Source organism: Betta splendens, chromosome 8 (genome assembly GCF_900634795.4).
Source record: "Betta splendens chromosome 8, fBetSpl5.4, whole genome shotgun sequence".
Taxonomy (NCBI): domain Eukaryota; kingdom Metazoa; phylum Chordata; class Actinopteri; order Anabantiformes; family Osphronemidae; genus Betta; species Betta splendens.
The window spans coordinates 10,451,862-10,475,660 of NC_040888.2; the positions used below are offsets into that span (position 1 = coordinate 10,451,862).

The 23,799-nt window shown below is 47.5% G+C and overlaps 3 protein-coding genes across 12 annotated transcripts in view; 2 read left to right on the forward strand and 1 right to left on the reverse strand.

Annotated features, from left to right (window-relative positions):
* Positions 1–4,828, forward strand: part of arhgap23a (Rho GTPase activating protein 23a) — a 40,113-nt gene extending 35,285 nt beyond the window's left edge. For all 9 annotated transcript variants that reach the window (XM_029157815.3, XM_029157812.3, XM_041071990.2 and 6 more), the window contains 2 exons: positions 1,094–1,125; positions 1,237–4,828. In XM_029157815.3, coding sequence (XP_029013648.1) covers positions 1,094–1,125; positions 1,237–2,658 — 1,454 coding nt within the window. In that variant the 3' untranslated portion in view covers positions 2,659–4,828. The remainder of the gene's footprint in view (positions 1–1,093; positions 1,126–1,236) is intronic.
* A 468-nt stretch (positions 4,829–5,296) lies between these two features.
* Positions 5,297–7,151, reverse strand: hexim1 (HEXIM P-TEFb complex subunit 1). The gene has a single exon (XM_029157817.3). The coding sequence runs from the start codon at positions 6,808–6,810 to the stop codon at positions 5,692–5,694; it is 1,119 nt and encodes a 372-aa protein (XP_029013650.1). The 5' UTR covers positions 6,811–7,151; the 3' UTR covers positions 5,297–5,691.
* Positions 7,152–7,926: 775 nt separating this feature from the next.
* Positions 7,927–23,046, forward strand: plcd3a (phospholipase C, delta 3a). 2 transcript variants are annotated; one of them, XM_029159612.3, is made up of 15 exons: positions 7,927–11,372; positions 15,426–15,593; positions 17,650–17,878; positions 18,914–19,043; positions 19,242–19,467; positions 19,717–19,918; positions 19,997–20,141; positions 20,353–20,508; positions 20,585–20,734; positions 20,815–20,965; positions 21,082–21,198; positions 21,400–21,578; positions 21,883–22,018; positions 22,276–22,425; positions 22,512–23,046. In XM_029159612.3, exons 1-15 carry the CDS (start codon positions 11,306–11,308, stop codon positions 22,652–22,654), a joined length of 2,349 nt encoding a protein of 782 aa, XP_029015445.1. In that variant the 5' UTR covers positions 7,927–11,305; the 3' UTR covers positions 22,655–23,046. The 2 variants fall into 2 exon arrangements, with proteins under 2 accessions (XP_029015445.1, XP_029015446.1); XM_029159613.3 differs by lacking the exon at positions 7,927–11,372 and adding an exon at positions 14,753–15,315.
* The last annotated feature ends 753 nt before the right edge of the window (positions 23,047–23,799 follow it).

Sequence of the window (23,799 nt, forward strand, 5' to 3'; positions counted from 1 at the left end):
TAACTAACTTTACAGGAGAGTTTTAATTTTGAAGTACTTTAAATTTTTTATTTTACTTCAGCTCAGATAAATTTAGTTTTTTTTATTAGAAATCCTTCCTATTTAATTAATAAAAGGTACCTTTTCAGATTTTTGTGAATAACTGCTCAGATAGAATGAAGTTGTTTGTAATTTACTATAAAACCTTTCCACCAGCGTTCAGTCACTTCTTCAACTACAGTAAAGAATAGCAGCACTTCCGTTTGTAGTCGTCCCACCACTAATTAATGTTAAAGCTTTAGAAAGAGGTAACACCACACAGTCCACTTCAGTACGACTGCTGACATTTTATTCTGAAAGGGTGATTCACGTCCTGAGAGGAAGTATTATACAATGTATGATACCAAGAGAAATAATTAATCAAAATATTTTAAGCTGGATGCAAAATATATTTGTTTTTACTTAATATTTTTACAGTTGATGTCACTGATCTGCAGGAAACATCTCCATCTAGAGCCTTTTTAGAGAACCAACTTCCAATGCCTTTGGTCTTCATAAGAAATACATTTCACTGAATATGTTCATAATCTGTAATTGTGACTAAAGGGGAGTTTTTCTCCTGTGTTGGTGTGGTTGTGAGGGAATGTGACTGTTTTCACGCTCTTTGCTTATGTCTTCCTTCACGCCTCCCGCTTCTTTCGCTGATCGGTGTCATCGGCCTTTTGGTGACGTCATCAGTGTGTGCTGTGGTTTCCTGCCATCAACTCGCCTGCTTCCCAAATCATTGTTCCTCCCCCTTATCTTTTTGTGTCCGTCAGGGTCAGAAGGCACAGAGATCATTCTAAGAGTCAGTACTGAAAATGGTCATGTAAATATTATCTTATTTTTGATTTGGTAAAAGACATAAAACTGCTGCTGCTCCTTTGATTTCTAGCCACATTTCCAATATCGCAGTGTTTTTTTTCCCTTTTACATCAGTGTGGCAGCGGTTTTTTGTGATTTGATGTGGACTGGTGATGATCACCAGCGGCCTCTGTGTCCTTCACTATGACTCTGACCTTTTATTCGGCCTCAGTTGCTCTGACCTGCTTCTCTCTTTTTACTTTTTCCCCAGACTCAACCAACAGTGACTCAGCAAAATCAAAGGTAAGCTCCTCTTATCTGCTCACGCAACTGATACCGGTTGTCCATAAACTACTGATAAATAGATAGATAATAAACACTGAGGCGTCTTAGTAAGGTCTGACTGTTTTCCAGGGGTCGTGGGGGTCAAAGAAAGATCTTTCTGCCAAAGACTTCCTGACCCTCTCCATCATGTCTGCTGTCACCGGCCGTAAACGCAGGAAGCGCCGCAACGCCCGCCGCGTGGGCAGCAGCACCGACGACGACTCTGAGCACGAGCCGGTCAAAGCGGGTCATCTTGGGGTGGAGGAGGAGGAGGAGGAGGAGGATGCGGGTTTGCCCGTGGGAGACACCGCGCCTCGAGCTGAAGGAGAGGAGGACGACGACGACGAGGAGGAAGAGGAAGAAGAAGAAGAAGCGGAAGTTGTAGAGAGTGGAGAGAAGGAGGCGGTCGAGGGAGAGGAGGAGGTGGCGGTGACCCCCTGCAAAGCGGGGGAGGAGGCGGGAGGCGGGCGAGAGGCCCGGGCGGAGGCGAAGGCGCCGTGGCGGGCTCCAGAGGACGCCCGCTCCATCGTCTCCGGCTACTCCACCCTCTCCACGCTGGGGCGGAGCCTGGGGTCGGAGGGGCGGGGGGACGACGCCGACGACGAGCACAGCGAGCTGGTGAGCGAGACGGACAACGAGAGCGGCTTCGCCTCCCGCTCCCTCACCCAGGAGAGGCCGGACAAGCACCCGCCTCCCCCTGCGAGCGCGCCGGCGCCAGCGGCGCCGCGCAGCTTCCTGTACACGCACCACAAGCCCGCCGCCCCCGCCGGCGCCGCCACGCCCGGCCCGGCCGCGCCCCTCGCGCGCACGCAGGACCCCGCGGAGAGGAGCGAGGCGGGGGCGCGCTCCGCCACGCCCTCGTCCTCCTCCTTCTCCTCCTCCTCCACCGCCGCCACGCACAAACTTCACGCGCGGCCTTCCTTCAGCTCCCACAAGCTGATCCAGTGCGACACCCTGGCCAGGAAGAAGCTGAAGTCGGAGAAGGGCAAGCACCGCTCCCTGGACCTCATGGAGCTGTCGGAGGCCGTGGCCCAGAGCAACGGCGCCGGCCCTGGACCCGAAGGCGCGCGCAGAGCAGCCCGGGACGCCTCCAGAACCAACGCCTCCTCCGGCAGCAGCCAGGAGAGCCTGCGCCAGGCCCGACCCAAAGCCACGGCGCCGCCCGGCGAGGCGGCCTCCTTCACGCCGGCCGGCGCAGGCGGCAGGTCTCTGGCCGAGCAGGTCCGCGCTCGGCTGCTGGGCTCGGCCGACGACCTGCGCAGAGTGGGGCTGCGGAAGCCGCTGTCGCCCGAGACGCGGCGGAAGAAGCGGGCCTGGCGCCGGCACACCGTGGTGGCCTCCCCGGTCGAGGCCTCCGGCACCAGACCCCCACTGACCCACAGCGAGTTCTCGCCGACCCCCGTCACTCACAACCAGGTCAAAACGCCACAGCTGCCTCAGGAACCGGACGGGTTCGATCAGGGACTGGCTCCACGTCACGCAGCCACCTCCAGATTCCACCAGTACCTGTGACGGGCAGCGCCCACTTTCTTTCGGGTCAGCTCCATTCGCATGGCATGGGGCGCTCCAGTGTTGCCAAAGCTTTAGTTGTCTTTTTGCTTTCCTCTGTGTGTTTTTATAGACATAATACAGAGGCGAAACAACCCTACTCACAGTTACAGTAACAGCCAAAACCCTCTCAGCTAAGGATAAATCCTGCGTTCTCACCCTTCCTGTCTGGCTCATAAACGTCATCCCCTCCAGTGGCCAGAGGGGGGCGCTGAAGGGCACCCTCCCCCTGGTTCCTGACAGAATGGTGCTTTTTTTTTAACAAGGTGGAGTTTCACGCTCCATCCACAAAAGTTACACACACGTTAAACAGACGAGCCTAAAACCATTTCAGCTGATCCCACATCAGTCTTCCTAATGTGACACTGTAAAACCCACCCATGCGCAGCCCGCAGCCTCTCTCCCTACGTGTTCATAATGTTGTGTTTGTGACGACGTCTGAGCGTGCAGGTGTCCGTGATGAATTATTTTGTAAGATTTGTACAAAGCCTTGTTAAGTTAACCGTGTAAATAGAAATATTATGTTATCATATTTGTTTTTACTTTTTTAGTTATTTTTTATGGTTCGAACTTGTGCACAGTCATTTTTTTCAAGATGTTACTTGAAATGTTTCCCTTAATATATACATTTTGTTTTATACTTGCTCTCTCTCTCACTATATATATATAGTTATATATAGTATGAAAGTAAAACACTTATTGTGATTTCACCTCTTGGGAGCACTTGTTCTGAGGAGACCATAAACGTGACTAAACCTGTTCTTTATTTCCTCGTCGATGGCCTTTCTGATTCTCAGCACTGTGCAGGAAAACCTTTATCTCGTGAGATAAATGAGACACAGTCTCACGAGCATCTGGTGACTAAGTGTTGCTTCAACGCGTATTCAAGCTATCTACTAACTACATGTAGCATGATAAGTAATCTGATAGTCATTACAGTGTATGGGACCGTTTTCAGGCAGCTCAGCGCCTCCGTGATGGGTGACCTCACCGTTTGTTCAGCCGAGCTTCGCCTCTTAAGCTCTGTTCGTACTTTACCGAGCTCGTGACGATTGTTCTTTTGGCCGCAGAGAGGATCCGTGCGTGCAGACAGCTCCGTGTTCACTTCAGGTGATCTGTGTTTTTGCCGCGTCCCTTCTGAGGATTCATCCGTCTGCACGTTTATTACCTTGGGGTTTCATGATGGGGAGTTTTCCATAAGGTCAGGCTCTAAATAAAACCCTGGCTGACAGGGGAAATGGTACACCAGAGGACCTGAATGCAACGCCTGCTCACACAGGTCTACTGCTTTCAGCCCTCACCTTGACTGTGGACATGCAGCACATGAAATCAGGAGATCTGTTGTTTGACCAAATACCACCGCAAAAGAAGAAGTGATAAGTTCTAGTCTTGTCTTACCTCAAGATTCTTTCTACAAGTGCCTGATTTCTGGAATGTCTTTTTGTTCTGCGGTGCAATGCCTGGTTCTTATCTTTTTAGCGTTTCTTTCGGGTGTTTCTGGGTCTCCTCCCTCCTCCAATGTGGTTGATAGTACGACTGAGACGCTCACCCAAAGATGTGTACAATAAATACTAGTCCAAATGAGAGGCTGTGACGCGAGCACACCTCGAGCCAAGGATGCGTCTAATGCACTCTCTTTGCCGTCAACACAGGCATGAACAGCTATTCTCCGTGCTGCTAAGAGAGAAGAGGCATAGCATTCTCTCAGCTGCTTTTAGTTTTATTTTAATTATTTAAACAAGCCAAGCTTATCTCCCTTTACCTAGTGATCTACTGTGTGACTATGGTACCGCCCATATACCCTAAACACCGCATTAGGTGATGCTAGATAACATCCAGCTTCCCAAAGAACAGCCCCAAACTTCATCTAAAGGAAAACTCAATAATTGGTGTGTGTTGTCTGAAATGTGACTTACCTAATGTCTCATTGTTGTATTTTAGTTATTTTGTACATACTATCTTAATATGTAACATATTGTATTGTGTACATTTTGAAATGCTCTTGATTATAACTAAAACAAATGAAAATGGCTGGACTTAAAAGGATGCCAGCCTAAAACCATTTCCCTCATGGCCGTGTGCTTTAAAGCATGGTTATATGATGTAAATAAACAGAAGTATGTTTAAAAAGGTTCTTCACGCGCCTGTTTGTTTGTGAGATTGTGGGATGTTGCAAGACGCGCACTTTTGCGGGCAGACAACTTGGAACGAGCTGAACGGCGCCCTCTAGAGGCGGAAGAGCGAGGCCTCCGAGGCCCCTCTGCCACAGACTGACCCTGCGCACACAGCAGCTTCATCTTCAACCTAAATGAAAAGAACATTTGCTCCGAGTAGATTCTAGCTGGGAAAGTCTTAACACACATCAGTCAACACAATTTGCACAGATGTATTTGACCTTCCCTTATGAACATAATGTGCTCTAAATGCATTAGATCCTTTTATTTAATAATAACTTTAGCAGATGCAACTCACCAACACCTTTTATAAAGCATCTCCTCAAACACTTCCTATACTCACATGCTGACAAAAGCCACGTACAACCGCTTCTCGTTGCTGCTTCCTGTGTTTTACAGCAGACATCACAACACATGACAGGTTTGAGCAGAATTTCAAATGGTTTTATTTGAATTAATGTTAACACATCTGGTAAAACTGTCACTCTGAAATGGACTCCTGCAAATCAGCCTTGGCCTAATTAGCTGTACTACAATGTTTCTTTTTAGATTCAAAAACTAAACTATTTCAATGGATACCTACAAATTAGCCCAGAGAAACAAAATATTTTTTTCCATGTTGTCAGATAACATTCTCTTTATAAAAAGAATTTTACTTTGAAATATTTATACTTTTTGTGAAAAAAAAACGCAGGAGGCGCCCTACAGTCCAAATAAGAAAGGAAACAAAGTATTGCATTGCAATGCAAAGATTCATCGTCCAGGTGACAAACTGTCCCACGGCTTTACCTTGGAGAGCTTTTCTCTACGTGACCGGTGTCCTTTAGTTGGTGGCGACCTGACCCCGGACCTTGCTCGGCTGGTTCTGCAAAAGGAGCTCGGTGTTCTGAGCCCGCAGTCTTTCCAGTTCCCTCTCCAGCTCTCGGAGCCGAACCAGGTAGCTCTCCAAGGTCAGACCTCCGGGCTCCACCGCGCGCCTCAGCCGGTTGTTCTCCTCCTCCAGGCGGGACATGCACTTCTCCAGCTCCAGGTACTCCTGCACCAGCTCCTGCTTGCTCATATTCTGCAGGCTCTCGACGTGGTACCGCTCGTAGGTCTCGGAAAAGTCTCTCTGCAGAAACTCCCCGCCCGCGTTGCCGGGTCGCCCGATGCCGTCGCTGCCCCCGCCGCTGCCCTCGTCGTCGTCCTCCTCGTCGTTGTCGAAGAGGTCCTCCTCGCTGGCAGTGTCCTCCATGCGACCGCCGACCCCCGAGGGCCGCCGGACCCCCATCTCGGTGTTGAGGTCGGGCTCCTCTCGGTCGTGCTCGTCCATCAGGAACTGTGTGGTGTTGTAAGGGGCCACCGGGAGCCCTTTGGCGAACATCTCCTCTCTCACCCGAGAGGCCCTGGCCGTCTCCCTCTCGTCCTGGGCTTTTCTTTCCTCCCAGGAAAGTTTGTAGTACGGCTTCCAGTTGCGCTTCTTCTTTGCGGCCCTGCGCCTGTGCCTCTTCTTGCCCACACGCGCATCCAAGCCCGTGTCGGAGTCAACGTGCAAACCTTCCCCTCGCACCTGGTTTAAGGGCTCGTGTGCGGCTCCGTCTTCGTCATCGTTCTCCTGTAAAGTGTGACCGCCGTCGTCCGGTGACTTCTTATCAGGCTTCTGGTGAGGCTGAGCTGAATTCGGGCACTTTTGGAGCTCGTTTCCGGCAACTAAGGCTGCGCACATCTCCCCCTGTCCGCCTTTAATTTGCCATAACTTGTCTGTGTTGACATCCTCACAGTTCTCCGCCCGCCGCCGCCGCTGCTGCTGCTGCTGCTTCTGGTCTCTCTGTCGCCCCCTGTCGCCGTTCACGGGTCCACCAGGGTCGCTGGCTGGGAGATGCTCCAAAGCGTCTTCGCTGCTCCCACCTGAGGGGCTGCCTGAAGTTTCCTGGTGATCGGTCGGCTCTGCTGGCTCTGTCATCCTGATGATCCGCTCCGATGGCTCCGCCTTAGCGCATTTTAAAATATTTTTATGCTCTAAGAAACGAGCTTACAAGTTCATTAAAAGACTAAAAAACTTAATATAAACAAAAATATACTCGTTCCAGAATGAGCCAAAATCACTAAAAAGTTTATAAATTTGTAAACAAACTCTCGCAATGTAAAAGTAAACTTCCGAACAGTAATCACTTGTTACTCCTCCAAGGGTTTGTCAGAGCAACTGTCGCTAACTACCATTAACTGTTTCGATACTGTCAGAGCTATCTTTCACCCGAAGACTACGTTCCTCTATTACAACAGTGTCCAGTGTGATACTCAAGAAGAGGGAGCTCGTGTTTATATAGCGGCTCCGCCTCTAGCCCTGCGCATGCTACTGCTCGTAACGCCTGATGGATTGTGGGAAACGTCGTTTAAAATACCGTCAAAGACTAGGGGAGACTTCTGTATTTAACTACATGGTCCACAAGTCTCTCAAACGCAACGTACATTTTAACCAATCAAAAGGTAGGATCTGTAGTAGAAGAACGGGTACCTCTCTCTTTGTTGATTGGTTAAGATGGCAAGTTTGCTGTTGCTAAGCTTGAGGTATTTTCTGATTGGGTAGACTAATGGTCAATCAAAAGCACGCACTCCACACCAAGCGAACAGTCCGGAGTATTTTTTATGGACGCTACTATCTTCACACATAGGGGATACGATTAAAAGTTAGAAAATATAAGTGCATTTTAACACGTTTGAAGAGCATTATATTGTCACTGGGTCAAAGTAACATATTTTATAAGACAGATAATATGACTATTTTTGTATTTAATTGTTACGCAGCCTAATAGCGAATAGACGCTAGAATAAAACCTCTCCTCCATTTTAAAGGATATTAAGAAACTATTTTACCGAAACTAGTCCGCTTTGAATGTTAACGCCACAAAATAAGTAAATTCAACACTTTTTCACAATGTGATATCTTTATATTTATTTGCATGCAAACAAACCGTTGTGGTACATGTTAGAGTGTTATACGTTTCTGTATGAATATTCAGCGTGGTGTGCGGAGTGATACGTTGCGCTGCACGAGCTCCGGGGATCTGTGGAACCAGCGTAAACAAACGACATTTATTGTGAAGCTACCGTTGCGACCACATCCTCGAGCCTTTCGTTGTCGAAGGGTGGGTCAGATGATCTCACGCTTGCTCAATAATCCCGTTAACGGTGGACGGAATGGTCCAGATCAGTTCTGAGTATTTCTGCGCAACCCATGTTCTGATACGCAGTGTTAGTTTCACACTGTTGTGTCGTCTTAACAGCTAAGGATAAGCTAGCTAGCTAACGTTAGCCAAACGTTAACGTTGGTTAGTAAATAAGCGCTGTGTTGTGACGCTACCAGGCTAAACACCGCATCATTCAATAAAGTATGAAGCAATACGCATTATAAGTAAAAATAAAAATAGTGCTTGTGCAAAATATTTAAAGAAAGCCTACGATCAACGACACACTTTATAAAGCTAGGCTAGCTAATGCTAAATAGCCTACGCTACACCGTAGCAGAAGTCAAAAATATAAACGGTGAACCGTCATTATTAAAGCAAAGATTCCGGGTTTTTGTGGATATATTGAATATAAAAGATGCAAATGAGTAACGCCACTGAAACGAGCAAGGCTAACCGCTTGCTAACTAGGCCAGTGTGTTGATACGGGGTCGGCGTATTTGCTGGAAAGTAACGCTTCCCTTGAGAGTTTCCGTCTCATTCTTGCGATTAATGTAACCGTTTGTGGTTTGATCGCTCTGTTGGAACAATGTGAACCGCGGCTTGTAAAAATACACGAACAGGATATAAAACAGTCGTCGTTTGTATTTCTCCGTCACATGAAACCCTCGAAGAACTAGTTGAGTTTCAGGACGTAGACAGACCCTGGTGTTGCAAGCAGCACTAAAGCTTTCTTTTAGTTGGCTGCTACTTAACGTTAGCAAACTAGTTAGATTCAACCCGCTAACCAAGCTAGTCAAATAGCGATCTAGCCGGTCTAGTTTATTAAAACTATTGATTAAGAATATGTAAAACAACCAATACAAGCATATTGTGGAAAAAGGGGTAGAATTAATTGTTTTTGTAAGTATTGCACTATTGCACATTTATGATAAGCATGTGAAATGAAATGATACTGAAGGGTGCTTGCACACACAATGCCTCATTGTCTAATGGACAGAACTTAGTCAGTGCATGGACTGCATTTGTAGCTGTGCATGTTTCGCTGCATCTCACACACTTTCCTGCCAGTTTTCACAAAGGGCTGCGCGCGCGTCCGTGTGTTCCTCAGCCCGTGTCCTCTTATGGTAACTTAGGTGACTGCTCTCTGCTAGCGCTGCTTGTGAAGCCTGGGAAGTGGCTGCAAACAACACAGGCCTGGTGCTTCTACTAATAGAAGCAGGCAGAGTTTCAGTTCGGCTGAAGGAGGGATCCTTTGAGGAAGACGTGACACGTTCCTGTTCGTACGGAACCTAGTGAGATTGAGAAATCCTGCCGAGGGTTCCCATGTTCTCGAATCAAGGAGCCGTGCAGCTACAGAACCAGAGCTGCTCCTGCATAGATCACAGCTTGCAGGGATTAGCAGACATGACTTAATCTCACCCTATCTAACGTGGTTGTGGTTGCAACTGAGAGGAGATAGCAGCGAGCGACTTTGTTATAGGCTCACTCGTGGCCTTGAAGTGTAAACGTAGGTAATGATTGATATCCAGCTCCGCATGGGCGGCTGTGATCTTTCGATTTCCATGAACGCAGCAACTCCACGTTGTTGTTTTTGCAACAGCGACAGACACGGGAGGCATCGGCTGCATGAAATGAGTGAGTGGAGGAAGCACAGCACAATAAGCGCACGCCACCCACCCTGGAAGCAGGCTTGTTTATTCGTCTGCGGCCTGAGGTATCGGAAAAGATCATGTTTTCTTCTCACCGTGAGGGGAACCTGCTCCAGCCACCCTGTTGAGTTCTGCACCCCTCTGTTGGAACCCCCTGGAGAAGTAGAACCCTGCCTTTGATTTTATACCATATTATATCAGCATGTAGGTGCGTGCTGCACACATGGCTGCAGAATATATATTTGATACAGGATTGATTATTGTTGGGAGTTTAGCAGTTACTGTAAATAACCAACAGGGGGCGCTGTATCACAATTCTTTGACAAATTCCAAAAGTAGCTTTTCTGTTTATAATACAGACTTTCTTCTGTCTCTGCTTTGTGTCAAAAATGTTTATTTATATATTTATTTGGTGGAATTTATCGTGGCTGCCTTCGTAGGTTTAGACCTGGGATTTATAATGATTTCTCCATTAGACAAATTTTGCACATTAAGTAGTAAAATGAAAAGTTTTCTCATTTGCTTTCATTTCTGAGGTATCTATGATTCTAAGATTTGTTGCTGTTCCATCCAAAAACAACGCTTTTGGTGTTTGTATTTTCAGTTTCAAACAGCATATGACAACTATGTATGTTACTGTAAAATTATCCCTGTTGTTGTGATGAATCCTTAAATAAACTTGGATGTTGTGTTCCTGTCTTGGAAGCCACACCCTCAACGAGGAAATGATTATTTAACACACATGTGTGAATTTGTTGCCAGTTTAGACGCTGAGCTCTTTTTATAACGTCATGAAGAATTATTTCTCTTATTAGAAATGAGAGCAGAGTGTGAGCACCAGCCAGTGACGTCACGCCGAAGACAACCGCTGAACGCTTGTTACATGTTAAATCATACGTCTAAATCCTATAACAGAGTGAATAACACCCAGTTTTAATTAGACAAAGGAAACCAAAGAAAAAGGACCGAACACGTTACATGTCACAAAATGACAACTGGAGAATTTAACCTTATATAACTTAATCCTCCTTGTGTGAACAGAGCAGCAGTAGGTCTGTTCAAGTCTCGGCTTGTCCACATATTTTGTTGTAGTAGTTGTAGTAATAGTTTTGGGACTCTTCATTTATGTGATCGTGATAATTGCACGTGTCAAAACGTCAAACGTAGCTGCGGACTTTCCGCGTGTCCCACAGTTCGTCAGGAGGTATTTGTGTGTGTGTGTGTGTGTGTGTGTGTGTGTGTGTGTGTGTGTGTGTGTGTGTGTGTGTGTGTGTGTTTGTGTGTGTGTGTGCCAGGGGGCGTAAAGTGTGCGCGTTTGTTGGAGTCATATTACGCGCAGGCATGGATCGCAGGACCGGCTGGGACTTTTTAAACATATGGAAAAGATATAACCACTGCGCTCGTCTCTCTCTCTCTCTCTCTCTCTCTCTCTCTCTCTCTCTGTCTCTGAGTTTGTGGAGCGACACAAATCCACACTCGCCTGAAGACACCTGCAGCCTCACACTTCGCCCCGTTTCGCTCACCGGACCGGGCGGTGAGTCCAGTTTCCAGGTCTCGCTCGCTGAGCCGGTCTAAAACTACGCCGGAGCGTCTTTGAGTGAGAGAACGCGTCGGCAGCAGCATGTCTAGTCCCCGAGAGCAGCGGAGGAAAGTTGGGGAAAAGTCGACGGACCCTCTGAAAAGGCTCGGTAAGAAGAAGTTCTACGAGCGGGCGAACGTGCCTCCTGCTCACAGCCTGGTATCGGGACATTTGTAGACGGACTCAAATATATGTTTGCGATGCGTTTTCTTTCTTCCCTTGAGGTATTTAGTCGGCATCAACATGGGCAACCGGTGATTATATAAAGTGCTCTTTTTAGTTTCCCTGCTGGTTGTTACTTGGTACTTGTTTGTCAGATTATAACGCTGTTAAACGCCTTTAGTTATTTACAGTTGTTGCATGTTTTTGGGATCGTTTTTCCCAGCAAAGTTCTTATGTGGTTGCATGGAGAAATGACGTCACACGTTGAGCATAATGAAATCTCAGTGACACTTCATACGGAGGTGGCAGCGCGTGCGTGCGTGCGTGCGTGCGCGTGCGTGTGTGTGCGTGCGTGCGTGCGAGTGCACGCGCGTGTGGTTGCTGCGCAGATCATGTGATAATGAAGCGCTGCGTTCCTCACTGACCCACGGACGTGAGTCAGGATCCTCGCGGCTCTCATCTCGTCCCACTCGCTCTCAGTCCAACACTGACAGTCACACCTCCACCAAAACAGACGCCCGCTGAGCATCAACAGAGCAACTCCTCCACAGTCAGCGCACAGGTGGTAGAGAGCGGCGGGGCATTTTATTTGAAGAACAGCGGCTGCACCCTTAATGAAACAAACAGCAGTCTTTCCACACAGCTGTTCAAAAAAGTCTAACAAATATGACTTTAATAACTAAACCTTTAAAGTTATGTAATGTTAGGACAACAAGGTGTTTGCAGGGGCTGTGGCCCATTCATGATGGTTGACTTATGAAGCTGTGCCTGAACATGTAATATGCATCTGTCAGCACTGCAAACAGTGAATGATGGAACTCAACTCATCATAACGCAGCAGCTGTTCAGTCCTCACTTCCACCAAGTAGACAACACCCTGTGGCTTCTCTCACCCACTGGAGTCACGCGGGCCTCGTCTCAGGAGCGGCCCCCGCGTGTCTGTTCCCCCAACTATTGTAAGTCTACGTCTAAATGACGCTGCGCTCCACAGACACAGAGGTGACCGCGGAGTCATGTTTACTCTGTGCATTTGCTCAGAATTTACACAATCAACACCCACAGCTTGTTTGGGTGTTTGTACTGGAGCTACTGTTGCTGTTCAGGCATTTCACCTGTACAGGTTAAACACATTTGCTTTTTGCAAAAAATAGTGTTGCTGAAATGATCTTCAAAGTCGATGAGTGCATGAAGTTATTATTGTAAACAACGATGTTGGTACTGTATATAAAACATCATCCTGTTTTTTTTTTGTAGTGTTGGAGCAAAACATTCACGAGGTGACAGGAATTAAGGTTTAGCTTGAACGCTTTTGCTATCGTTGCTTTATAGAAGCTTTACGTTGTTTTAAAACATACAAATCTGATATTCAGAGCTTCAGCTCCACGCCATTATAACATGTACGTTGATGTTATAATTCTGGTGTGCTCACTCTATTTTCCAGGCAGAAATCTTAAACCTATCAAAATACTGTAAAGCAAACACTCCAGGTTTTGGTCATATACCTGCTTATGTCCACTATAAATCCTCACAGCATTAACAATCCAAAGGGAAATTGGATTCATTTCCACTCGTACCAGAGTAAACAGCTCACACATAATGGTTTTCCCATCAGCATTTCAGTATTTGCCTCAATAAATGTCAGAAGCACGGGAAGAAATTCCAGCAACTAAATATTTCTGGGTTCCAGATGTTCAGATGCAGCCTATAAATCAGCTCCGTAGCTGTTGGGAACTGTGCAGAGCTGTGAAAACTGCACAGAGTAGCTGCACAAATAACTTCAATCAAGCTAAGGTAGAACGCATTAGTCACCGAAGACACAGTGTAATGATGAAATGTGTGTTATTCATAGTGAAAGCCGCTGATGTTCGGTCGCATATGAAGAGGCCGCGTGGCTTTCATCTTCTCCTTTGTGCCGTCCAAAAGCCGTTGGCAGCCGCTGGGATTTTCACAATACCGCCGGCTTTGCTTCTGATCCTTTTTCAGCAGAACGGGTTCTCGGGTCGGGGAGCGCCACCGGGGACCCGCGCGTCTTTTCTCGCTGACCGGTGTTTTGTCCGACCTCAGATCCCGCTCTGAGCGGAGCCAGGGCGGCCCTCTCGCCACCTGGAGGTGTGGGCCGGGCCCACGGCTCATCCTAACCCGTCTGTCTTTGTGCAGCTGCATAATGCTCGCCCGCCGTCTCCCGTGATGCTGACAGAAACGTGAACCGTGTCCCCGGGGGAGCTGGTATGTATCACTCAGATGCAGGCTATTACTGACCAGCTGACTGGGTTGTTTTCCTCTGATCTTCTCTGTGGGGAGACCCCACCCCCATCCCCCCACGCCCCTCACACTGCTCATCCACCCTCGGAGAAATGTGCCTTATGGAATTCATTGGCGTGTTTTCCTAGCGCTGATCCGGCAGAACCGTTCTCTGCTTTTATTTTTTCTTTGAGCCTGTTTTCTAAAATCCAAGCTGCAGGTTATTCAGCAGTTTTACAGCATCTGCTGAAAAATAACTTTTAGGTTTATTAACATGAATGCCACCAATGTATTTACAGAATTGGTAAAACTGGACATTAATTGTAGATTGTAATATATTGATAATGAACATCACCGTGGATGTTTAAGAAGCAGAAGAAGTCTCTGTACAGAGCTTAATGTTGCTTGTGGTTTCGTGCCCTTCTCTACTCGTTGAACTGGCTCATGAGCACATGGCACAGTCCTCGTCCGCTGTGGCACACATTCTCGCATCAGAATGCACCCGTGCGGTTGCTAGCCAGGCGGCGTGCGGGGCCCTCGCCGTCCGATGAAGTGGCCGTCAACCAGATTTTCTGCAGGACGAGCGAACAAAAGCCCCGGTCGGGCTCTCGGCCCTGAACCAACGCGCCCGTGGCTCTTTTTAGGAGCCGGGGAAGGTTTGGGTGAAGCTGCCCACACGCGCAGAGCTGCGGCCCGGTTAGATTCAACAGAGCGAAACGACGCAGGTAGGAGGACAAGAATGTGGCTGAGGTTCTAGAGAAAAGGTGGAGCCGAGGTGGGATGAGTCACAGGCAGTCGGGGCTGTTTGGGCAGCTGAGCATGATCGGTGACCTGCAGGTAATTACGACCTTTTGCTGGGATTGTGGGAATGCCCTGCATGCGGCGACAGCTTGGAAAAACAGGTTCTTATGGGCCGAGGGCTGTTTTGGGGGTGGGGTGGGGGCGGGGGGGTCCTTTGTGTTTGACCCCGATGGAGAGACGTCCTCCGCTGCACCCACTTCGTCTCTGGTCGGGGGGTGGAGTGGGGGTCTGCTTCTGTTGTGCTGTGGCTGCTGGGGCCCCCTGGGGATCTGTGTGAGCCGTTTGGCACTGACAGCGTGAGGAGCTAACTGTGATTCAAAGAAAGTGAGTAGTGTCCGCACGGAATTTTAAAGGTGAGGCAACGAAAAGCCCCCAAGATCATTTTGACATGTGACAAACGCCTCATTTAGAGAAAATAGCTTTCTTGAGAGGTCTTATTCAACTTACTCGACGTACAGAGGGAGGAAATATTTAATGAGACAAACCTCCTCATAATTATCAGGAACTCCATATTTCCTCTGTTGTAGACCACAACGTCATGTTGTCAGGGATGAGTTGCACCATGGACCCTCTCCAGGCCGGTCATGCTCGAACCTTGGACTCAACAACTGCTGTTTAAATACTTTACAACTCAAAATCCAAGCCTGCTTTTAGGCTCGACGCGTAAAAGTGCTCTCCTGCGTTGGCTTAAACGAGGATTTGGCAACTTGATGACCACCGGACACAGAAGTACTTTCTGTTCCAGGGTTACAACATGACTGGGCTTTCAGCTGTTGTGACAGTGTAACAGTAACCGTTGAGCATGTCTACACATACCTCAGGCTCAGCTTTTATCATCTGGACTAATGGTACAGTAGTAGCAACAATTGAAGGCATTTCATTTTGACCAAGAGTGAAATACATCTCAGCATTCAGTGTGTCATGTCTTTGTTTTCTTGCTTTGTGCGTGTTTCCGCAGGACTCGTGGACAACGAGGACATACGCGTGATGATGCGGGGCTCCAGCATGGTGAAGGTGCGCTCGCCGCGGTGGCAGAAGAGCCGGACCCTGCAGCTGCTGGAGGACGGGCTCACCGTGTGGTGCGAGTCCACCAAGAGCTCCCGCAAAGCCAAGTCCCAGCAGACGTGTGAGTGTGAAGGAGGAGTGTGAGGGAAAACGGGCAGAGGACCAAGATCCGCGAACGAGGCTCCTCGCGAAAAGGAACTCAGCGTTGTCAGGTTAGGAGTGAAGGACGGTGGCTGGAGGGACTTTATCTAGAGACCGACACGCTGGAAGTGAGTCAACACGACCGTCTATTGTTCAGGGCTGATGAACTCTGCTCCACTTTGCCTCGTTAGAGCAGTTGGTTGTTGCCGTGGTGAATGAGGAGGCTAATGACGGGCTCTGCGACCTGGTTACAGTAACTAACCGTGATGTAAAACGCGACAGAACTATGCGCGAGAGAGAGAGCGGGAGGTTATTGTGAACGCGACTGTGTGGGTTTGGACTCGCAGCCTTTCAGCTGCTCCCTGTGCTTTTACCCCGGCTGATCGCAGCTTGGAACCAAAACCTGGGATCATTAAATGTAATCTCTGCTCTTCCATTAACCGCCGCTATGATCCCGTTCGTGGTTCCCCGACTCTGATTCTGAGTCACAGTGGGCACGGTCTTTTCACTGCCAACTGCACCACACCGTCCAATAATTTACAAATGGAAAAGCAGCTTATTAGAGGTACGGTGTGCGAGGTCAATAATTACACTGCTGGTGCTCAGTTATTCTCAGTTTGCTAGAAACGCTGAAAGAATAACTGGATGTTGTTTTAGTTAGAGCAGCAATGGACCAAACCTAATGCTTTTAATGTGAGCGGCTCACTTCGTCTCAGCTGTGCTGTCTCAGTGTTATGCTTGTGCCCTGAATCACATGGTGAATAAAACGATAGCGCTTTAACAGCAGGACAGGCGAGTGTTAATTACAGAAACTATTTAAAGACTGAGACGTGCATGTCAACCAAGAAGCTGTTTGAATCTCAGCAGGAGGTAAGTGACTGTGTGAAGGCTGCAGCGGTGTTCAGCTGCTCTCATCTATGTCTTACAGTTGATCAGTAGCTCACTCCCCTCTTGGAATAACCTCCCAGTCCAAGAGGAGACGCCTGAGTTAGTTAGTGGGTCAGCGGGTGGTGAAGGCCGTCTTCATTGCGCTGCAGCCCTGCCAGGAATAGAGGTTCAAACCTCCGAAGGGCAAACGCCGACAGTAACGGCGGACTGATGTGCGTGTCTCCTTGCGTTCGCGTGAGACGGAGTCCTGGCTCGGTTCCTCTTTTCCGAGCTCCAGGCGCTTCTCCAGGTCCCGTGTGGTCCGACGCCTGCGTTTCAACGCCGCGTCTCTTCCACTCTCACACTGTGTTAGCACGGGGGGTTGACTGCACACGCACACACACACACACACACACACACACACACACACACACACACACACACACACACACACACACACACACGTGCCACTTTTGCCATGACTCTGGGAGAAGCACAAACGAGGAATGTGGGCTAGTTCAGTAGACGTTGGCAGGAGAGAGGTTTTATGACCTCCACTGAGAGAATGGGGCCATTGTCCCGCGTGGAGCTGCTTATTGGCCCACTGAGTGATCACCTCGATTCAGATCCCAGAAGATCAATCGGGACTGTTTGACTTGGCTGGCCATTATGAGTCGTATGAGTGTTTGAATAGTTGCTTTCCTGATTTAACATTGACTAATAACTGTTGGGTTGGTTTGTTTTGTTTCAAACATGGTGTGTGTGTGTGTGGATATAGTGTCAGCGATGCTTAGCAGTGTTGTAGGTTGTTTCATGTGGAAACAGACCACATGCAGATGAATTGCAGATGCAGAATTCCTATTGTGTTATCATTTAATCCATGTGTCGGCTTATCTAATTTTGTCCTATAATATAAGATGAGCGTGGTCAAACCTCCTCTGCTAAATGTCTCCACACTGTGTCGACGTAGCACACACCAAAGTAACACTACACCTATAAAACCCATGCTAAGGACCCGCTCACTGACTGTCAGCAGAAAGCTGCAGCGTTCACTCTCATACTTTCTAGGAGCCATAAAGACGCGGTTTAAAAATATCCTGCCGCGAAGCATCTGCAGCACATATTATATTCTACAATCGCATCTTCTTCTCTCCCGTGTCTTCCCGCAGTCGCAGTGACGGAGGTGGAGTGCGTGCGCGAAGGCTGCCAGTCGGAGGCGCTGAGGCCCCTGTCCGGGTCGGTGCCGGAGAACCGGTGCTTCACCGTGGTCTTCAAAGGAACCAGGAAGAGCCTGGACCTGCTGTGCACGTGCGAGGCCGAAGCCCAGCACTGGGTGCGAGGGCTGCGCGCGTTAAAGGAGGGCGTGGCCACCATGAGTCAGAAGGACAAACTGGACCAATATCCTCATCACTGAATGGCTCTTCTGCCACCACATCCAATACGCCAGAATAAAAAGAGAGTATAAATATAGAGTAACTTAGGCAGCATTGCTATGGTGACCGTCTCATGTGCCACCCCACACCCACATAGCGAAGGTGAGCAGTAATGACTCAATAAATAGACCCATCTATATATAGTCCAGCTGTTAATCACAATCCCTCGTAGCCAAAGGTTAATATGAGTCTTAGTATCAGGCACTTTATTACATTACATTTAGTTAATCTTTCTGCCCAATTCTCCTAATTGTTAGTTTTGCTTTTTCAAATGTGAACAGCAGCAGGTAATTGTCTAGTGGACGCTCAGTCGCCTAGGTGATACCACGCTGAGCTTAAAGCGTGATGTGAGAGCGTGGCTTTGCACGAAACCAAATTTAATCTGGCTGCTAATGACTCATTCAATCACAGCACCGCTTTTATTTAACAAGTGCTTTTACCCAAAGTGGCTGCGCTGCATTCGAGCCGCGTAGGAACTAGAACCTCTCGCCCAGCGTTTGTGCTGCGGCTGAGTTATTGGTGGTTGTGCGTTAGCCACCGGGCAGCTAGACAAAGTTCAGCTGGGGTTTGAGGCTGCTAATATGAAGCAGACGTGAGACATATTGAGGGGATTATAGATGTCACTCTTGAGCCCGAGATTCTTTTTCGTTTTCAGATGCGGAGCCTCTTCTTTGACAGATTTCAGGTAGCTCCCTTAAAGCCACACCAGGGATTAAACAACTTTAATAGCTAGACTCCCAAAGACCCGAGACACACTTTGATGTGTGAAAGCTGTGGAGTTCCCCTCGCTTCAAGTCCCCTTAATGTCGTTCTTCATTTAGAAACATGGGGCAGTAACAGTTTATGAATATGGCCTTTATTACAGTCTAAATACCTTCAGTGGACCTGGAAACTGAGGCCTTTTTTAAAGCACACAATAAGTCGCAATATTGCAGCTGCACAAACTGCCTTGAATATTTGCTTTGTGATTAGGTTGCCATTATTCCTTAACTCTCCTCACTTGGTTCCGAGGCTACGTGAGGCGAGCCGACCAGAACCAGGACGGCAAGATGAGCTACGACGAGGTCAAGCGGCTGCTGCTGATGATCAACATCGACCTGAGCGAGCACTACGCCCGCGCCTTGTTCAAGGTCAGGGGCGTGCGTATGATGCATATGAAGCTGTAGCTTGTTGGGGTTGTTTCACTGTTATTCCTCTGACACCCAGAGTCTGGGTTTAATTATCGCGGCAGCCGCGAGGCCCCCACCGCGTCCTTATCCCCTCTCTCCAATGTTCCCCACCCCAAATCAGGAGCTCAGTAGTCGTTTCTAACTCACTGCTCTCTACAGAGGTGTGACCGATCCGGTGACGGGCGCCTGGATCACATAGAGATCGAGGAGTTCTGCAGGGAGCTGATGCGTCGGCCCGAGCTGGACGCCGTGTTCAGGCACTACTCGAGTAACGGGTGCGTGCTGTCCATAGCGGAGCTGAGGGACTTCCTGGGCGACCAAGGCGAGGACGCCTCGCTGGGCCACGCTCAGAAACTCATACTCACCTATGAGCTCAACGAGTGGGGTATGTTACTGGGGAGTTTACACTGTGTCTCCTGCGTCAAAGTAAAAAGCAGCTAAAACAAATAATAATGCTCTTCTATTAATAATAAACTATCAGAGCAATACTCACCTTTGAGTTTATATCATTATAAGAAAGATAAAGTAAAAAAGGGCAAATACAAAAAAAACAACAATAATTTTATTTTGAAAAGCTTTAAATAATTTTTCCCATTAAACATAAATGATGGAAACACTTTGCCGTTTATTGCAGCTCAGAAGAACCAGTTAATGACGCAGAACGGCTTCACTATGTACATGCTGTCGCTGGAGAACGACGTGTTCAACCCCGACCATGCCCGGGTCCACCAGGACATGACGCACCCCCTGGCCCACTACTTCATCTCCTCCTCACACAACACCTACCTGACCAAGGACCAAGTCACGGGCGCCAGCAGCACCGAACCGTACATCAGGTACCTCATCGCTTCTGAAAACATTCAGATCGTGCTTATACCCGATGGTGCAGGATGTCCGGTCTCTGCCTCCGTCAGGGCTCTGAATCAGGGCTGTCGCTGCGTGGAGCTGGACTGTTGGGACGGCGATAAAGGCGAACCTGTCATCTACCACGGCCACACGCTCACCTCCAAAGTGCCCTTTAAGGAGGTCATCGAAACCATCAACCAGTATGCCTTCAAGGTAAAGCCCCCGTGACCCACTGTGTCCTCAGCTGTCCAGCAATAAATCAGTAAAACAAATCCAGATCCCTGCTGTCAGACCCTCCTACACTTTTTGTGGTTACATACTTGGCTCTCACGCAGCGTTGCAGCATTTCGGTTTATAGTTACAGCGTAATCTAATTGCCTTTTAATGGCTCGGCATACGCGTCCTGGTGTGTTTGTTCCCGCAGGCGTCCCCGTACCCTCTGATCCTGTCCTTGGAGAACCACTGTTCCGTGGAGCAGCAGGCCGTCATGGCCAAACACCTCCGCACCATCCTGGGCCACAAACTGCTCACCAAGGCCCTCAGCGACAGTCCGCTGATCCAGGAGCTGCCTTCTCCTGAGGTACAAGACACTTGAACGCAGCTGAATGACTGAATGACCTCTGGCCGTCGCCTACTGATACGGACCGTCCTTACAGGAGCTGAAGGGGCGTATTCTGGTGAAAGGAAAGAAGCACGCGCCTCACCTGGGGCAGGTGGGGAAGACCAGCAGCACCACCAGCTTCTCCTCCAGCTCGGACGACGAGTTAACGGGCAGTAAGAACACGCCCAGGACGGATCCTGCAAAGGTCAGTTCAGCGAAGCTGAGAGGCTGTTAACACCAACTAGTCAGTTATTCCACCAGTTTCCTTCCCTTTGCTTTTCCTAGGTCAGTGCCAAACTGAGCCCGGAGCTGTCTGACCTGGTGGTGTACTGCAGGAGTGTTCCCTTCCACGGCTTTGGAAACGCATGTGAAAAACCGCCCAACGAAATGTCCTCCTTCTCCGAGAGCGAAGCCCTCAGGCTCATCAAAGACTCTGGTACACCGGGCATAATGGCGTTTTGGGGCTACAGCTGTACAGCAGCGGGTCCTGCAGAGAGCATCACCATCATCCGGTGCATCGTGACATGTGATTCTCCGCCTTTTCATTTGCAGGAAAGCTTTTCGTAAGACACAACAGCAGGCAGCTGAGCCGGATCTACCCTTCTGGCCAGCGCCTCCAATCATCCAACTATGATCCCCAGGAAATGTGGAACTGTGGCTGCCAGATGGGTGAGCACTCCACTTAGAAGCTAGGAGGCTTATTATGGCTGCTGCAAATTTAGGCAATTCATTTGAACATCATTACGCGGTCAGTGAATGTTACGCAGTGCACACATGCACCGCGGCCACATCACAACACATGGATGTCGCTGGGCTTCAACCACTCATGCTGACATGCTTCTGTTGGTGACATCACTCTCCTTGGTCCAGTGGCTCTAAACTTCCAGACCCCCGGTGAGCAGATGGACCTGAACCAGGGCTGCTTCCTCGCCAACGGCCGCTGTGGCTACGTCATCAAACCGAGCTTCCTGTGCAGCCCGACATCCGACTTTAACCCAGAGAACACAGGGGGAGGACCCGGCCACATCCCCACCCAGCTGACTCTACGGGTGAGAGGAGAGATTAAATATATACATAAAGCACAAAATGTAAGCCGCGTTTTTAGGATATTAGGATGTCATAATTTTAGCAACTTATGCAAACCAAGATTTGGGTCAAAGAACAATCCTTGCACCTTTTATTATAAGTAAATATACTAATTCATTGGATCTAAATTACTGAACATCGCCATACCTGTCCCCTTATATGCAGATGTGGTGAGATTCTACAAATGTGGATGTCAAATGTATGAAACTGAATGCATTCAAAATTTCCTGTGTAAACTGACTGATTGTATTTTGATCTTTTTTTAAGATAATATCTGCACAGCAGCTGCCAAAAATCAACACGCAGAAGGCAAGCTCCATTGTGGATCCGCAAGTGTGGGTGGAAATTCATGGAGTGGCTATTGATAATGCAAAACAAAAAACACAGCGCATTGATAATAATGGTAATTTAGAAATCTTATCTTATTTTACTGGTTGTAAAGATTTATGTTTCTTTATTTTACTTTCAGGTTTTGTAATTTGTGTTTTATAGGATAATTTGATGCTTTATTTGCTTTTGTTTTTGTATTTACTATTTAACTTTTTTCACTTCATTGGGCAGATCTCTGACATGTTACATTCTCGTTTGTTCAGTATCCTCAGGAGTTAGTTTAGAGGCTGTCTGGGTCATGTATTTACAGCTCATGTGCGCCCTCTACAGGTTTTAACCCGCGATGGGACTGCACGCTGAGCTTCCAAATGCAGGTGCCTGAACTGGCCCTGGTGCGGTTTGTTGTGGAGGACCACGACCACACGTCCAAAAATGACTTTGTGGGACAATTTACTTTACCTTTCACAAGCATACGCACAGGTACTCCTAAAAACACACTCTGTGTTGGTAAACAGTGACCACATCTTCAGGCTTTGTGTAACATCTGTGCTACGCTCTTCTCTCAGGTTATCGACATGTGCACTTGTTAAAGGCAGATGGTTCCAGTCTGTCCCCAGCCACACTTTTTATTCACGTCAAAGTGAGTCGCAGAGGAATTCCCATCAAAAGTGTGTCTGAGCGAATGAAGATGGCCAAAGCTAAGGCATGACAAGCCTCTGAATGAGATGGAAAGATGCATATTTAGACACAAAGGGCTTTGGAAAAACACAACTTTGGATATAAGAAGAGAGAAAGACCCACTGTTGCGGCGAGTCTGTCCCACAATGGTTCAGTTTAGACTGAGTCACTTTCCAAAGATGCCTTTTGATGCCTCTGATTTGCATCGGACTGAAAGAAGAATCCATGATACTGGGGGAGCATTTGGTCATGCCAGTGCTGACTGCCCCAGAAACACAGCACTAATCTTGGACTTCTAACAAAATAAAATTTTGATGTTAGTCAATGTGTAGGAAGTTTACCCTCATGTTTTAGAAAAAGGTACAATAACACTTTTATCTTTTTTATATGAAATAATGATATATAATAATATATAAAAAATAATATATAAAAAATGAGAATAGTAAGATCTATCAGATTAAATTATAACTGACTATAGTTAAAAGTTATTATTTTAACTGGTTACGAATTTACCGGTATATCAATATCTTTCAAAGAGATTCAAAGCTGTTTTAAAAATAGTCAAAGCTTGTTCCGTCCATGAAGGTTGTTGAATGATGTCTAAAGAAACTTTAGTTAGTCTTACTTACCAGTTGACATACTCTTAATTTTAAATTCTCTCAGGAGAAAGTTGTGTTTATTTTCTGTGACAAATTACGACTTAAAAATGAACTTGCAGTTATATATTTACCTGTTCTCTTAAAAGTAACAACACAAGGGTGTATGTGCAAGTTTATGTGTGGCTATTTCTAATCCTTTATGTAGAAAAAAGGTTTTATTGGTTTAGTAATGGATGGTGCTGTATGTTTAAAGAGACATATTTCAGTATTTTGTAGTGTAATACAAATGAAGAATTAAATATGCCTTTTCAAAGAAAGGCATAACACCTATGTAATGTGAATAGCGGCTGGTCTTATATCTGTGTAACAGAAAGTACATTTTTTCATTAAAGCACTAATAACATATTAAACTGCGTTTTGCTGTTTTTGAATATGCAAACAGACTAAGATAGTATAACTTTATCTTTATCACAGTGGGTGATTGGACCTAGACTAGCAAAAATATGAAAATAAGTGACTAACTGTAATAAGTCAGGAACACACAAGTTAAAACACAGGTTTTTAACATTTATTTATA

Bases quoted from the DNA above. Each gene is read 5' to 3' on its own strand.
- plcd3a (XM_029159612.3), top strand. From the start codon at position 11,306: ATGTCTAGTCCCCGAGAGCAGCGGAGGAAAGTTGGGGAAAAGTCGACG. The intron at 11,373-15,425 runs GTAAGAAGAAGT...GTGTTTCCGCAG, and splicing joins GGACCCTCTGAAAAGGCTCG to GACTCGTGGACAACGAGGAC. The intron at 20,509-20,584 runs GTACAAGACACT...CCGTCCTTACAG, and splicing joins AGGAGCTGCCTTCTCCTGAG to GAGCTGAAGGGGCGTATTCT.
- hexim1 (XM_029157817.3), bottom strand. From the start codon at position 6,810: ATGACAGAGCCAGCAGAGCCGACCGATCACCAGGAAACTTCAGGCAGC.